The sequence below is a fragment of the Rattus rattus genome, chromosome 1 (genome assembly GCF_011064425.1).
Source record: "Rattus rattus isolate New Zealand chromosome 1, Rrattus_CSIRO_v1, whole genome shotgun sequence".
Classification (NCBI taxonomy): domain Eukaryota; kingdom Metazoa; phylum Chordata; class Mammalia; order Rodentia; family Muridae; genus Rattus; species Rattus rattus.
The window spans coordinates 267784304-267802211 of NC_046154.1; the positions used below are offsets into that span (position 1 = coordinate 267784304).

Consider the following 17908-nt stretch of genomic DNA (forward strand, 5'->3'; position numbering starts at 1 on the left):
TTCTACCATGCAATAGACTTCAGTCCGGTCCGTTCCACTATTGTTCCCTGAATCTGGTTCTCAGGATTTTTCCATTTCCTCTTCCGGGATGTTTCCTGCCTTGGGATAGGTTTGTTGATATAAATGTTACATCTATGGCTGAGTACTCTGCAGATACTTATTCAACACTTCTTCTCTACTCTTTGATCAGTCGTTAAGTTTCTTCATTAACTACCACCCACTGAGCAAAGAAACCTCTTCGATGGGAATGGAGAACTGCACAGATCTAAGGGTAGAGGGTTTCAAAGACAGTTTGATGTTCTGCCCATTTAGCAAAATAACAGTAGTAGGTTCACCCCAGCCTCTTTGACCACCGCAGCCTTGGTTGCCTTTCTACATTTTCAGTTGAGGGCATGTGTTTCCTCCAGGCTTTAAATCTAACCTGAGTGGTTGGTTGGTTTCAGTGTTTGTTGGTGGCTCGATGCCACTGTTGCACCCACGGGCAAATCTTTCCATGCTGGATGTTACTGCAGCTCCTAGATATCACAGCTACAGAAAACTAATGCTGACCTTTCTTCCCCAGAGTCCTGAACATCACCTTTAGAAGTTGTGAATGCTAGCCCAGCCAGGTCTCACCATGTGTCTGAGATCAGCACCGAACTTAAGATACTCCACCCTCTACCTCCTGAGGGCTGAGATTGCATGTGTATGCCATCATACCTAGTTTAAGAACAGAAATTATGTAATTAAAATACTGGAAAACACAACACAAAAATTCTATTTAACACACCACTCATGCAGATAGATTCATACACAGGAATAAAGACTTTGGGAATAAATGAGTATTTTTAGGATTATAGATATCATTTTTTTCGATTGGTAGGTATTGCAGATTCAAAACTTATAAAATAAATTTAGTAGTGGTTATGATAAAATGTCGAATAAACGCTGAAAATGAATGAAACAAGCCTTCAATATCTAAAACTTAGAGAAGGAGGGCTGGGATAATAGCTCAGTGGGAAGAACCCCCAGCATGCACCCATGGCAAAAGCCAGAGGGGAGAGGAAATAAGGAGAAAGATAAGTCAGGAAGAAGGGGACATGAGGAAGCAAGCAGGACAAACAGTCAAAAAAAAGTAGTGGAAATCAAAACCAGAAATTAATATGATAAGATCAAGGGTAGTGCAGAAAAGATTAAAACCATCCACAAGGGGTTGGGGATTTAGCTCAGTGGTAGAGCGCTTGCCTAGCGAGCGCAAGGCCCTGGGTTCGGTCCCCAGCTCCGAAAAAAAGAAAAAAAAAAAAAAAAAAAAACCATCCACAATTCATTTTTTTGAAAAGCAAATGAAATTAAAAAACATTTATAAGGTTAACATTTTTGGAAAAGAAGAAGCCATAAACCTTATGAAAGTTAGAGTTTAATGTATCAACAGATATTAAGCGGAGATTAACAATGTGACTTCTTGATTCAATCTGAGGGAATCCGAGAGAAGCCGTGGAATGGAAGTCCTAGCAGGGAAGTTGTGCTATTTATATTTAAATGTGAATGTAATATCTGTCAGTGAGCACGGCGCCTTATTTTACTTTGCATATGGCTACAGCCGCTTAGGGAGAAACCACAATAACCCAGAAGAAGGGGAGGATGATGAATTCATTCGGTGTTCAGAATGGTGATGTTCAGGCAGGGCGAAGACTGTGGGGACAAGGACACGAGGGGCTTTGCTTTTGTTTTGTCCTGTTTTTGTGGCAAGCAGCAAAAACACGCTTTCTCTCCATTTAATTCTTGGCTGTAATGTGTACTCATATAATTTCAAATAGCCCTAGCGAATGCTTTGCACCTACACCTGATGTATTAGCGAAATAACAGAAAATGACATAACTACATAAATCACTTTCACTAGTTGCTGGGCAGATTTCCTCTAAAACCAGTTTCTTTCTGTTCTTATTGCAAAGTAAAAGAATTGACTTCATTTTAGACACCTCGGATGCGTATGAATTGGGTTTGCATTTATAGCTGCTTTTCGGTGGTCATTTCCTGCTTTCCAGGCTCATGGTGTGGTGACTCAGACACTGCCCCCAGCAGCATCAGCCAGGGAGCCCTGGATCCCCACAGCACCACTGCATATCAGCCAGGGCCTCACGGATTGGGGCTCATTCTAACTTTTAGCCACCATACTTCATTGTCACCTCTATTCATAATGTGGGACTCTCCGGGCCTGATATAGGATGATTAGTGAGAGTGGCAGGGTTCTGGGCCCCAGACCCTACCGAATCCTTGGGCCCTGCACTTAGACCAGCTGCTTTGGGAATCATTTTTAGAGAACGGTTGAGTGTTCAGGCCTTTAACAGGAGATGAATTATCGCTCTGAGATAGTTTGCTCTTCTGTGGCCTAGGGTTTCTTCCTGGGTGTTGTTCATTACAGTGGCACGTCTGAAATATTCATTGCTTTTTCTTCCTGCAGTTTCTCCAGCTCTCTATACAACGCTGCGGAATATTCCGTATGTACGTTCTCGTAATCAGTTATCTATGTTAACAAAACGGAGTGGGTGCGCATGCCGAAACCCGCTATTTCTTTCAACCGACGGTGAAAAAAAAATATAAATGCAATGCCGGGCTATTGTTGTTTCCTCTGTAGCTATTCACACCCACGAGCACCGAGGAATGGCAGCCAAAGGATGGAGTCAATGTTTCCGTCTGCAGCTTCTCGTTCAGTTAGTCGTCTTCGCCCTTTGTCCTGTTTATTACAAATTATAACGGACTGTGGTAGGAAGCAAATTGTTGTGGGGGCCAGATCATATTTATTTTGTGAAGCTCTGCAGAACTTCAGTAGGGAGGGACTTTTCCACCGTGTTTATTTCTATTCTCCAGCGATTCAGGTGTCTTTCTCCAAATGATTCAATATTCTGAGGCGCGCCCAATTTCTTTACTTAATAATAAAACGGTCCTGGACTCGCTGTAAATCAGTAGGGGATCCAGCAATAAAGTACAATACATCACAGAGGCAGTGTGGGCTATCACTGCAGATAATAAGCAGGCGTATTAATATTCATGCCTGGTGAGATCCAGGCTGCGTTTCTGAAAAGCCGGAGAATGCATTTCAGGTTTGGTGTTCACCGGTAGATGTTTGCCAGTGATTCTTCTCAGACGCTTCCTGTCGTAATTCATTCACGGCATCAGTGGGTAATGGGGGAGACTCCCATCCATGGCTTCCATTTGCCCAGTTGTGTACTCAGATGATGTGTTCTCGGTGAATACCCACGGTCCTCTCTGCTTAGATCTTGGGTCTTTGTCTCCGCTGGTGACGTCTCAGCTGCTGACTAAGGCTGATCACATATGTATGTCTCTGTGTGAGCGGAAGTCAGGGAGGGTAGCCCAAAGGAAGACAAACAGAAACAAAAAACTCCCATGGTCCTGCAGAGTGTGGACCTTCCCTAGAATCTAAGAAATCCAGGTTGGACCTTTTCCATGTAGCGTGACCTAAGTGGGGTACAGAAGAAAACGATGCTATGCTGTAAGAGATGTGGAGACACTAATGAGACAGAGCCACGGACAGAGGGATGCACAGACAGAAGGCTTGCAGTGACAGAGACCACATTTTACCATAACTGTACTACTCTCCTTCCCGGAGCTGTTACGTAACAACCCCAGAAATAAGGCATATGGAGGTGTATTGCAGTCACCTTTAAATATACAATTAATGCATGTGTCCTTGGGTAGTTCGCCTCCCTCATTCACAACAGGCATTTTGCAGTTTTGCATACTATAAGTAGCTGTGCAATTTAGCATTAACATCCCTTTCATTGTAAATCACATTTATGTTTTGGTTTTGCAGTTGGTAAAGATTCTGGAATCGTCACTGTACATCACCATGTCTTCAGAATTTTTAGGCAGTAAAAGGGCAAGGCTGTGAGGAAAAAGGAGGCTTTTGCATGGCCAGTGTTTATGAGCTTGCTATTGCCACTGCTCAGACATTTCTAATTCTGTTGACACCATCGCTGCCAGTGCCCACTGTGGCGACAGACCTTGTATTCAGGTGGAGTACATTTTCGGGATCAACACTATTGATTTAGAACCCTTGAATTCTATAGGCTTTCCTTTACATTCAAAGTATGGCCAACTGAAGTAACGATCGTTTCCTCCCTCCATCATGTGAACGGTTTGGTTAATATCAGATTTGAATAATACCATGGAAATTAGAAGTTAGAATTTCAGAACCACATCAGTACATCCCCAGAGCAGTCTCTTAGAAATATCCCAGAGTTTCTCTTTTCCAAGGTGGCCCTAGTTTGTGTCAAGCTGGCACCCTCCCCCACCCCAGATAGATGGATAGATATCTGTCAAAAGCAATTGTTCTCAACCTGCAAGTCATGGCCTCCTTGGGGGTTAAACAACCTGTCATAGTCAAGGTTTTATGGCTGTAAGAGACACCATGACCATGGCAACTCTTAAAAAGGACAACATTTAATTGGGGCTGGCTAACAGGTTCAGAGGTTCAGTCCGTTATCATCATGGTAGGAAGCATGGCAGCCTCTAGGCAGACATGGCATTGAAGAAGGAGCTGAGAGCCTCATCCTGATTCACAAGCGGCAAGGAGAGACTGCGGGCCACATTGAGCATAGCTTGAGCATAGGAGTCCTCAACACCTCCCCTCATAGTGACACCTTTCCTCCAACAAGGCCACACCTCCTAACAGTGTCCCTCCCTGGGGGCCGAGAGTTCAAACACAAGAGTCTACGGAGGCCGTTCCTATTCAAACCACCACCTGATCTTTGAGAGAAATTGCCTAAGACCGTCATAAAACACACATATTTGTATCATAATTCATACCAGTAGCAAAATCATACTTATGAAGTAGCAGCAAAAATAATTTTATGCTTGGGGGTTACTGCAACATGAGGAACTGTGTTACATGGTCACAGCATTAGGAAGGTTGAGAACCACCGATGTAGAGATTCTACACAGATATAAAAACATATTAAATAGTTGCATGAGGTGGCTACAAACAAGAGGTGGTAAGCTCAGAAAAGATGTGTTAAAGAGAAAACACTGGGGCTAGCAAGATATGTCAGTGGGTAAAGCACTTTCCACCCAAGCTTGATGACCTGAGCTTAGTTTCTCAAACCTGTAGAAATGTGCGAAACAGAACCATCTAGCAGAGTCGGACAACTACTCTCCATACGTGTACCAATGGGACTTCCCCTCATTACATCCCCATCCCCACATGAACACAGGTACACCCGGATCCTCCACACCCATACACACATAGGGTTGGGGCACAGGTAAAAATAGAGAAAATTGGAAATAGAGAAAAATAGAGAAACCAAAGTCAAACTGGCTTTCTGTAGCTCTTAACCACACACTGCCCAATGCCCTAAAGGATCGGAGTAAAGAACAGAGAAGAAAAGTGGAAGTTACAGGTACGATCCCCAAAGACCGAACAGAGCACGGCAACTGTTAATACATCCTGGAGAAAAAAGAATACAGACATTACACTCAAAATACAAGAGAAAACACATGATCGGCCAAGCAACACCAGTGGTTTACCAGGAGAGATGAGAACAGTAATATCAGTTTCTCCTTTTCTTTGTCCCTCCCACCTCTGGTGTCATTCAACAATAATGCAAGTGGGACAGTGGATGCCTTCCGTTCCTGAAGACAATACGTGGTGGCCCCATTTTGTCACTCAGCCTCATGACAGTAAACAGCTAGAAGGAGCCAGGAGGATCACACATTTGAAACCCATCTGGGCTACATGGTACATTCCAGGCCAGACCAGGAGCTGCTTAATGAGACCCCATCTCAAAACCACTAATACAATAGCAAAGGAATGAAGGAAAGAAAATAGACAGGCTGATCGTGGGAACGTTTCTTGATCGCATCTTCTCAAAGCTCCTCTTTTAGAACTACTCGATTCTCTAAATAGTTCAGCTATTGCAAGCTGTACCCAGACTCCGGATCAGAGACCGGGAAATTCATTTCAGTTAATTGACCTGTGAGCTAATGTTCAAGGAATGCAGGATACAGAAACTTTGTAAACCATAACAATATGGAAATGACATGTGACACAGAAGAATAGTTTTTATCCCCCCACCCTTATAGTCAAGGGAAGATGATGTAATTTACTGACGGTAAATAAAAGAGAGATATTACATGCTCAAGGAGTGAGAAAGTAGGATACATAATACGTGAAATGGTCCAGAGGGTGCAGACCACGTGGGTGCGGACATAGCGCTCACTGGATGCTCATAGCTGACCAATGAGGAAGTGCGCACAGAGGGAGCGACCGCTTTGCCTTGACCCGGAAGCTAACACAGCCCGAAGGTCAGATCAGAGCCAAGGCTGGCAACTGGTGTGTGTACCAGTATATTAGGTGTGACACAGCTCTGCTTTCCTATCTCACTGACAGCTTTCTGTCTCTGGGTGAAAAGTGGAAAGTGTGAAGTTACCATGACGATTAGTAAACAAGTACACCGGGTGGCTTACAATCCCCGTTTAGTTCTGCAGCCATGTGAGGTGCGCGTGGCGCCCTTGGTGTTTCTGTGGTGTTGTTACCATGGCATCTTGTCAAAGGAGGTCGCTTCCGTCCACACAGAGACAGTCTGCCTCTAAGACCGTTTGTGGACTTGTAAAATGTATTTTCTCACCCAGCCTGTACACAATGCCCACGTCCCAAAGTAGCTTGGGTTCTCCTGAGAAAAACTGTTCTGACAAAATTCTGTAAGTGCATAGTGATGAGGTTCTGCCTTCCATGTTGAAACCTTGTTGACAGGAAACTGAAGAGGAGGGTTGTGAGACCCAGAGAGTTAAACATGATTCTCCTAGCTTAGAAGAACAGCCCTGCCATTTCACATGCTACTGTGCTACTGTAAGAGAAGCACAGACGGTCACTTATGCACTTACAGCACAGAGTCACGCACTGTGTTTACCCCACGCAACGCCATCCACATCCCTTCACTCTCCGCCCCCTTCATCTCTCCCCATAAAGACTGCCCTTGACCAACACCAGAAATAAATTTGATTTCTCTAATGCAGAAGGTAATTGGATTTTTTCCTTATTGAATGCGTCCCTTTAATGATTGTCCCTGCAACTGCCAATTTAGCTGTAAGTGACTTCTCATCAATCAGATGATGTGACTTAAAGACTAGGGACTGGGGGGAAACGGACCAGCTGCCTGGCATCTGACAGATTGTTTCTTGGCCCCCATCTATCGTTTTCCTGAGAAAAGGCTTTGCCTCTGGATGTGGTCTTTATAAAATAAGTTTCATAATCATTGGTCATCTAGTTGCGGATAACGACTCTCCAGAAGTTTTTCCAGAAATTACCCTGGAGCAAACAATGAAATGGAGTAAAACGCACCCAGCAATCGTTTTGTTACATGAAAATGTTTGGTATCATTTACACTCCTCAAGAACAGGAGTCATACGGATGAAAGAAGTAATGAGATCTTACCGTTATTATTTTTTTAATCTGGTCAAACATGAAATAAAAAACCTTTATGTTTTGTTTAAATATGCAGCACAAGCCTTGTTCTCTAAACGGGTTATGAGGGGAAGATGGCTGAAACTGCCACCGTGGCTCGCTCGTCCCTCATCTGAGGCTGTGTGTCTGAATGCGTGGGTTTTAAATTCCTTTAATGTGCCTACTTTTTGTGATAATACAATTCACCTGATTCATGTTTTTTTTTCCCCCTCTCTATCTCTTCCCTTGGATCTTGTCAGTAATTATGTTGAATCTTTTTTGAAGGAAATATAATCGAAGGCCATCACTGTTAGCGAGGAGATTTTAAAAAATTTAATTGGGAAGGGTTAGAAGAAAACCAAACTGAGGAGGAAATGATCAGTTACCACCTCTGTTTTAGAAGTAGCAAGGGCTGGAGAGATGGGTGGCTTAGCAGTTAACACTGGCCACTCTTTCAGAGCTTCCCAGAACCCATGTCAAGTGGATCGTAAATGCCTGTAACTCTGGCTTTAGTGAGCCTGATGACGCACACACACACACACACACACACACACACACACACACACACACACACACACACATAAAAGTAAATCAAATAATATCTTTCTGTTTCAAATTGTCCGTATTATTTGCTCAGAGTCTGAGGAACTGAGACTTCCCCGCAGTTCTTCAGTTCTCCCCACTCCCTCTCTAAAGTGATCCCCAAACCTTGGAAGTGGTGATGTAGGTGTCCCGTTTGTGGCTTACATTTGATTACCAATTGCCATCATCATGTGACACTGCACAAAGAAGCTTGTCTGACCCATGATGATAGCACAGGTCTATTTTTTTAAAGATTTATTTATTTTATGTATTTGAGTACACCTTAGCTCATCTTCAGACTATAGCTGTCTTCAGACACACCAGAAGAGGGCATCAGATCCCATTACAGATGGTTTTGAGCCACCATGTGGGTGCTGGGAATTGAACTCAGGACCTCTGGAAGAGCAGTCAGTGCTCTTAACCACTGAGCCATCTCTCCAGCCCCATAAGAGTATTTCTTAGTAGGTAATCAAAATTCTTCTTTTTGCAATATATTATACTCTAGTCTCTATCAGGTTTCTTAACTTTGAATCTACCTTGTGTGTGCTGGCTATTTTATGTCAACTTGATACATGCTCAAATCATCAGAGGTGAGGGTCCCTAGGCTGAGAAAATGGTTCCATATGAAGGGGCTTCAGGCAAGCCTGTATGGCATTTTTCTTAATTTGTGATTGATAGGGAAAGGTCCAGCTTATTGGGAGTGGGGCCATCCTTGGGTTGATGGTCCTGGTTCTACAAGAAAGCAGCTAAATAGGCCATGATGAATAATCCAGGAGGCAGTGCCTCCATGAGCTCTGTCTGCACCAGCTCCTGCCTCTAGGTTCCTGAACTGTTTGAGTGCGTGTCCTGACTTCATCCGATGATGAATCGTGATGGGGACGAATGAACCAAATAAACTCTTTCTTTCCCAAGTTGCGTTGGTCATGGTGTTTAATCACAGCAATATGAATCCTGATTAAGACGTTGTGTGTTTAAATTTGAGCATTATCAACTAAAATCAAAACTAGTAGAATGGTGTCTGTTTGAGGAATTATAAACTTTCTGAAGAAAAGTTATATATGTGCATGTGTGATGCAGACAAACTCATATTTTCCTCCTTCAGGAAAGCCATTTCGCACACTTACAGATCTTTTAAATGTTTGTATAGCAGGCTATTAATGATACATTGAACATTTGCAGAAGGCATTAATATGTTGTATATAATGAGCAACTTACCCTGCAAATGAGTCTTTTCTAATAAACATGTATTTACCAATTCACATGGTCATCTGTCTTTGGTGTAAACATTTTGGCCTGCGATGTGAAAGACCCCAAGACAGTAGAAAGGATGCAAAGATCAACATTATCGGGGATCCTAAAGGCTGATAGAAAGGAAAGAGGAATGTTAACATGGGTGATGGGATGCGTTGCGGCAGGAGAAGAGACAGTGCACGCGTGCTGTGTTCACTGGCGCAGAGAGTGGAGGCAGCAGGAGGAGCAGGGCTGTGCCCAGGCCTCAGCAGAGGGGCGGAGTCTGCATGCGGCAGAAAGAGGAAGGATGCTTTTGGAGGATGCAGAGTAATAGATGGGAGAGGGTGGGGTGATTAGAACACATGCATTGTAAAGTCAGGTTTTGCTCATGTATTATTTATTTACTAATGTTTCTGTGGTGCGTGGGGGGTAAGTCATCTTGCACCACAGAGAGTAGAAAGGAAGAGGTAGGTAGGGAGGGAGAGGGAGAGAGGGAGAAGAAGGGGGGAGGAGGAGAAGGAGAGAGGGGAGAAAGGGAGGGAAGGGGAGGGGAGGTAGGAGGGGGAGGGAGGGGAGGGAGGAAGAAAGAGAAAGGGGGACAACTTTGAATTAGGACTTAGGTAAAATCATTTGGATTTGGGATTTGAAGGTTCTGTTTGAAGCTTATAATTTTAGGAATACTTAGCATGACATAAATGTGAATATATACTCATATTTATATTCCAAGGCGATCCTACTAATCAAATCTACTGTCACATGAAAGGTGGTTTTCAAGTGAGAGGGGAGGGGCTTGATATGCTAAAAAGATAAAAAAGATACAAAGATGAAACCCATTGGTTCAGACAGATAGTATATGCTAACAGTTTTAATGAAATAGTTTAATTGGAAAACCAAAACCTACACAATGTCAATTAACATGTGGAAACCCGTCTCAGCGTTTCCAGGGTGGGTAAACCTACTCAGCCAGTTTGCAAAATCAAACAACCTCTTACAGCCTTTTAACTGAATGAATCTCAGACTTCTAATTTGTATCTCTTCGTATAATCTAACGTTAAACACATGGACCTTCAGTCTCAGTACATGTAAATCCTCTGCTTGGATCAAAATCTGAATTTGAGATGTCCTCCAATGTTAAGCCAGTTCCTCTCCTCTCCAGGTCACCGATATGATGCTTCAGGACAAGCCCTACCCTGACTGGGGGAAGTCTGCAAGAGCTTTCTGGAAGAAAGGCAACGTGCGGATCATTTTGTTCTGGTAGGAAATCACATCATTTATTTATTTACTTCTCTTCTGCCCCATTTCCTGAAGCACTTGAGAGGAACGTAATTTTTATTAGCTGTATGGAGCCCTATTTAGAGAGGCTCCCCTGCCCTACTAAAATCATTACCATATCTTACAGATTTATTCCATTTGTTCATTGTGCAAGAGCTCATTTGTTAGAAACATGACAGACGGTTTGACCTGAAGTGAACAGGTTTTTTGACTCAGCAAAAATGACCAGCTCTCGTTTTCCTCAAGCAAGTGGGACGTATAAAACTGTCTCCTGTATATACCAACCACCCAGGCCACACCGCAAAGGCTGGCTCCAATGTAAGAATCTGAAGTCCACCTGGGAGGAGCCTCCTGTATAAACTGCGTCCAGCTCATTGGTATTTCTTCCTTCCATGACTTCCTTTCCTGCCTCAGCTCCGTCAAAGCTATTAAGAGGCTTTGATTTTGGCTATGTGTCATTCCCTCGGCAAAGCAGCTTTCCTTCTTATATGTAAAGTTATGTTCCCTGATGCTCAGACACATTGTATCTGATGGCAGCTTGCGCCAGAAAATGCTAGCCTGTTCATTTTCCCCGAGAATGCAACAAGGAGCATCTGTTTATTCTTAGATGTTAATTTCCTTCTTAATTTAAAAAAATATGAATGCTACAAAAATAATGGTAATTAAGTACTTGGAGAAAATAAACACTCAGCATAATCTTGCAATGTAGCGCTGTGGTTCACTGTTGCTAGTGATAATGTGACATTTGAACTCAATTCTTAGCAAGTAAACAAGCAGTTCTCTTCAATATGGGAGAAGAACATGGTTCTGTAGCTGTTCACACCTTGGCTTTGGGAGTCAAGCATGGACTGCTTTATGATGCTTTTTGACTTGCATTTAGACTGTTTGCATGTGAGCTCTTTATATAGTATTATATAATAATGTAGCAAGTATTTATTGACAGTGTTCTGCTCAGCTGTTGTACCACGGACTTGCTATTCTGTACTTCTGCTCATTTAATCCTGAAAACCCTGGAGAGTGGGTGTGGTTATCACAGGCACGGGCCTCTGAGGCCATTAGTCATACAAATCACCGTGTCTAAGAGAATTGGTGGGCCCCTTTTAGGGAGTCATTTTTAATTTTTCTTCAGTTAATTGTGCCGCAGAAGAATTTGAGGTTCTGGGAATCTTTCTACCCCACATACTTGTCTACAACAGTTTGAAGTATGATAATTTGAAAGGAGACAGACTCGGCATCAAAGGTCTCAGTGTGGTGCCTCTTTGAAAACAATATCCATTTATGTGTTCATACAGATTGCATTGATCAAAGTAAATCCACTGTGGATTATATACATTGCGAGGTATCACGGCCAAGTATTTTAGAGGTTCCCTGCGTACAGAGATCTGAAGTCCCCGTGAAGGCTGTCATTAACTATTCTTTCTTTGTTCTTATTTTGTTTTTGTTTTATGTCTGTGTGTGCATGACGGGAGTGCTGCAGACATGAGGGGGTTGCATGCACATGTGTGAGTGAATGTGAAGGCTACAGTTAATATTGGGTTTCTTTAATAACTCTCTGCCTATCCTTTTTGTAAGAATTTTTAAAAATTATTTGAAAAATTCATATGTGTGTGTGTGTGTGTGTGTGTGTGTGTGTGATTTGATCCAATCCAACCCCAGTCTGTCCCCTAACCCCACTTGCTCTCACCTTCCTTTCCAACTGTATTCCTCCAGACAGCCAATCTTACGGAACACAGAGCTCAGGGCTGGGGTTACAGATGTGCCTCCCCCTCCATGCCTTTTGTGAAGGTGCTGAATATTGAACTCAGGTCTTTGTGTTTGGGCAGCAACTCCTTACCATCCGAGCCACCTCCTCAGCCCCTCCAGAGGTCTTCTTAATTACAGTTCTTACAGAGGATGTGACTCCATGCTGGATCCCTCCTAAAGCCCCTTATTATCTATCAGTTTCCTTGGAAATCCCCACTCAAATCTATGTCCTGTCTCTCTCTTTTCCTATAAAGACTTTATTTTAGTATGTATGATGACTGACTCCCAATGAGTAATCGAACACACAGATAATTGATCTAAAGTTGTAATTTAGATATAGTTATTGGCAAAATATATTTTTACACGTACAACAGATTAAAATTTAAACTTATTAATTATTCAAATAAATTTTTAATATGTGACATATTTGAGTGTGTTCTTTTCCTGTCATTCAAAAGTAGTAATTCCAGCCACAGAGCATGAGACAGTGGAAGAAGAAACACTTAAATTCTTGTTTAAGTTTTTTTATTATTACTTTATTTTTTATTTCATACATTTGACAACAGCATTACCATTTTTTAAAAAGCAAAATCTGATGCAAATAATTAAACATGGAAATCATATGGGAAGCCAAGAAATCTTCCTATCTGTGCAGGTTCGTCATCGAAAATGAACTTAGCCAGAATAAAAGGCATTTGGTTTTCTTCTTAGCCATGGGAGCTAACGTGTAAAAACAATTGATATTTGAAGTACTTACCATCCCAATAATGAAAGAGAATATTTGCATGCTTCTTGTCACCCACTCAAAAGCAGATGTTCCCTTTTGATTTTGCTCTTGTTATTAAAATGAAATTGGTTTAAGCTCTACGTAGGAGTGGGCAGATGTGGCAAGAGCCTCAGTGTAGTTGCTCCGGCAGACTGAACAACACTGAGGCTGATGCAGTGTGCACTTGTGCTAGCAAGGTTTCTGTGTCCTCAACTCGTGAAAGCCCACGGAAGTGTCATCAGCCCCAACTCTCCAGCTTCCTGCTTCCTTGACTCAGCGATAGGTGGACTTCTCAGTGACGACAGAGGTCTCAGTGCTAATCTCAGAGAAGAGGCTGCTGTGGCCCTCAGACTCACATCAGGAAAAAGACCAAATCATGGCTGTGTTTGGAAATATTAGATGCAAAAGGGATTCACAGATGGCTTCCAAAGCCAGTCCCTAGACTGTTTGACAATTTTAAAGAATAAAGGTCTAAGAAGGAAAGGCGTTTTTTAACTTCCATTTTTTTGATGGCCTCTTGGCTGCCACTTCCCCTATCTTGTCCAAGTCAGAGACTTCAGTGTGATTCTCCTGGTGTCACCTGTGTCTATTCTCCAGAGACACCGTTGTGGCCTTGAATAGGAAGCCTCTTGGGGTTCTGCTTTCCAGACACATTTGTTTATACCAAGGAGAAAACAAGATTAAAGAAGAACTGGGGAAGGGATTGAGTGATGGACTTTCCATCCTACCTTTCCTAGTCACGTGTGTCGCTTTGGACCATGAAATTGTGAATCAGAGTGGCACATGTCACATCTAAATAGATGCATTTAGTTTTCAACAAGAACCAAGCCACAGGGAAACTCGTGGATCATGGTGGGAGGATGTGGGATAGGCCAGGCATCCTGGGCGATGCAGTGGGCGTGTATCGTGAGCTGGTGTTGAGCCTTGGGCCGTGTCAAGTACTGCAGCGTGAACAAGCCCGTCCTGTTGGATGTAGAAATGGTCTCTGAGCCACCGTACCCAAAACTGAGATTTGTCTTTTATGGCCTGGGCAGGGTGGGACAAGGAATTCATGACACAGATTGTAGAGATGACAATCCCCAGTGGGATAGTGGCAAAGTGCTTGGATAAAACTGTGCTCTGGAGAAGTTGGGTTAAAAAGCAAACTGTGAGGAGAGAAGGATGTGTGCCTCTGTGCATCCTGCTCTGTCCCACACGGCATCTGAGGAGGGTGACACTCTACACTTACGCTTTTAAATTAGGTTTTAAAAATCCCTACTTTAATAAGCACTTTCTCCAGCAGCCTAATGGTTTCAGTGAACATCTTTTGACCTTTGACATTATATTCCTTACTTGGGAAACACACGCAACCACTGTGTCTTCTGCTTTGAGTAAGTATGTGTGGTAAAGTCTAACCGGAGGGTTGGATTGGTTAAATTTGACCCAACAGGAGGTAGCAAAGAAACTGCTATTATTTATCCTCACTGTCTCCACCATCATCACTTTAATGCATCCTATTTAATTTAACAGAAATAGAATGAAGTCCTGGGTTATTCGTATAATGGAAATGGTTTTGAAAAAGACTAAGTGCCAATCTACTCGTGACAATATCAAAATAATTTAATACCAATTATGAAAAAAATTCTACTTTCAAGGTTCCATCAGATCTGATGATCTTATATTTAATTAAAATATTATTTATTTGTGAATGTGCGTGTGTGCGTGCGTGCGTGTGTGTGTGTGTGTGTGTGTGTGTGTGTGTGTGTGTGTGTGATCGATAGCATGTGTGGATGTCAGAGGACAATTCGTGGGAGTTGGGTGTCTCTTTCCACCTTCATGTGGATGAGATCAAACTCATGCCAGTTGGCTTGGTAGCCAACACTGTTACCCACTGAGTCTTCCAGCTAGTTTCTAGAACAATATTTTTAACTAGAAAAATAGTTTGTATTTTCCATGTTACGATGGTGTATGTATTCATTGTGATTTAATAACACAGTACACTTTTTCTTATTTCTTTAACCAAATGTCTATCTTTGGTTGGAGATGGCCTTTGTAATTGAGGAGAAACAAACCATTTTTCCCCCAAATAAAATACCTGTAACTAGAAAATCAGTCACCTTAACACTAAGTTAGCAGGCTCCATTGTGAGCTTGCCCACGTTGAGGTATTAGCATTAGAAAGACCCAAAGACAATTCTCCAAATGACTTTCCTGATAGGGGTAAAACACTTCTAGATTCAAAGGCTGAGAAGATGGCTTAGTTGGTAAAGTGCTTGCTGGGCAGACAGAGGGCCTGAGTCCAGTCACTAGAACTTACGCGTGCACAATCTTTGTGCTGAGGAGGCAGAACCAGGCAGGGCCGTGGGGCTCTCCGGCCAGCTGGGCTCACCTGCTTGACACGTTCCAGGCTAATGGTTGAGAGACCTTGTTCAATATAAAATGAATGAAGCGTGCACAGCACTGTAGAAAAACACCCAAGGTTGTCCTCTGGCCTCCACACATATGTGCACACATTTGCACACACAGATACATGAACATCTATATATATACATACATTTGCATATACATGCACACATGAATACACACATGTATACACATATACAAGCATAGACATATGCACCCATAGACATATGTTTATACCCAAGTGGCCACACATTAATTTGTATTCTTAAGCACACATGTATATGCATAGATATGCACATTTGTATGCATATATGGACATATTTAAACACACATGCGCACACTTGTACATACAAAACACATATACACACATACACATATATACATGTACACATTAGCATGCATATGTGTGCACATAGATGTAGACATGCACTCATTTGAACACACACACACACACACACACACACACACACACACACACACCCCACATGGCTGATAACTCATTTACTTTGAAAATTCACCTTGTATTTATGCCAGAGTAATTTAATTCTTGGGAATACATTTATACCTGTGTATTAACCCAGTCTCATGCCAGTGTAAATTTAATATGGGTAAATTAAAAATAGCCAAATTTTAAGTAACCCACTTAAATAGTGCCTATTTGAATACTGACTAAACACTGGGCACCATGTAACACAGTTATGAGGAATGTGGCCTTTTAAGCCACCAGCCTGGCTATCAGTTCCTGTCTCACTGGTTATTCTGTGTTATACTTTTGCTATTATAAGGTCTGTTGTTTCTAGCAGCAGACACTGGCTGTCCTGAGACTATGCACCTGAAAGATGAAAATCAGGTCACTGTCATTTTCAGTCCAGTGAAGAAGAGAGGGAGAGGTAAGGAAGAAATGTGGACCAGGGTGTGGGCTCCGGGATGCAGCACCGGGAGAACCAGAATTGCTTTTATAGAGAAGTGGAGCGGAAGCGTACACCGTGGAGGGGAGGAACTGATGGTTGGTTAGGTATTGCAGATGAGGAAGGGGAGTCAGTGAGAGTTCCGCATGTGTAGAGGTGAACAGCAGCTCAGTGGACAGTAACAGCTGTCTCCTGCCATAGGTGCTCCCTCCAAACGAATGAGCAGTGTCAATCACCTGGGTACCGCTCTTGGGAGCAAGTTCTAAGGCAGTCGTGTATAAGAGTGCATTCATTTTATGCTTGTAGTTTGTACAGGTGGCAGCTACAGGTAGATGGTGCATGAAGAAATTAAATAGGATGTAAGAACAGAAATACAGTACCCTCAGATAATAGCCTTCAGGGAAGATGAGTATCCAAATGAGAGGAAGTGCTCATGGAGGGGAGACTAGGGGTGGAGGCCAGTGCACAGAATGAATGAACCCTAGGGAAATCATGTCAGATGCCAAGTGTGTTTCTCATGCCATAGCATCCCTGGGAGGTGCCAGTGATGGATGAAATAAGTCTCCTGCTGAGTTTCCACGGCCTTAAACTCGGAGGAGTAATGACCTTGGCCAAAGTGGTTCTCTGTAATGTGGCTGATGGAAGATCTGCGTGTTCTAGGTCAAGCCATGGCTACTGGAGGAGGAGACGGGGATATTTTGAGTGTGTGTGTGTGCATGTGTGTATGTGTGTGCATATTTATGTATGTTTATGTGTATGTGTTTATGTGTATGTGTGTATGTGTGTATATGCATGTCTATGTGTGTGTATATATGTCTATGTGTGTGCATGTGTGTGTGCATATGTCTATGTGTGTGCATGTGTGTGTGCATGTGTGTATGTGTCTGTGTGTCTGTGTGTATGTGTGTGTATATGTGTGTATGTGTGTCTGTGTGTATATGTGTGTGTGTGTAGTTTATCATACACACACACACATATATATATATGTATATGATAAATGCCTACTCTATAGAAGTAGTTTTCTTTATCTAGAGCACACACATTTTCGTCTAAGAGAATGAGCTCATTTTTTTTGCGACATTTGCATCAAATTAAAACATCTTTAAGCTGGGTAGCAAAAAAATGCTATTTGTTTAATTGCTGTCTCTTGGTAGGAAGATAAAGAATAAATAGTTCACAATGTTATAAGTTAAAGCACCACTAGACATTTTTAAAATGCACGGAAATAAAATGTGGTGATTAAGCCTGTATATATTTTGACTTTGACGCCACTTTTTGGAAGCAGGGCTGTTTTTCTTGCCGTGCCCCTAGACTAAGCACGGTACTTGGTGACAGCAAACCTTCCGTGCTTTCTGAAGAGTTGTGCTGTTCCCCACCTGCCAATCAATTCAGCTGGAGGACTTCATTGAAAATCATAGAAGGATAATTTCAAGTCACTTGGTTTCTAATTAGTGGGTGCTTTATAAGAATCATTGAAGCTTCTGAATGTATTGTTTTCCAAAACAAATAGAAATATTTATTTTCACCCTGACCCCAAATGTGTTCTAAACCCAACCATGAAGTTCAGTATAGTGCTGATGGGTGTATG

General features: G+C 42.4%; 1 protein-coding gene across 1 annotated transcript in view; it reads left to right on the forward strand.

Annotated features, from left to right (window-relative positions):
• The window catches only part of Tmem117 (transmembrane protein 117), a 433233-nt gene that overhangs the window by 269434 nt on the left and 145891 nt on the right, over positions 1-17908 (forward strand). Inside the window, exon 4 of the mRNA XM_032885476.1 lies at positions 10407-10504. Coding sequence (XP_032741367.1) covers positions 10407-10504 — 98 coding nt within the window. The remainder of the gene's footprint in view (positions 1-10406; positions 10505-17908) is intronic.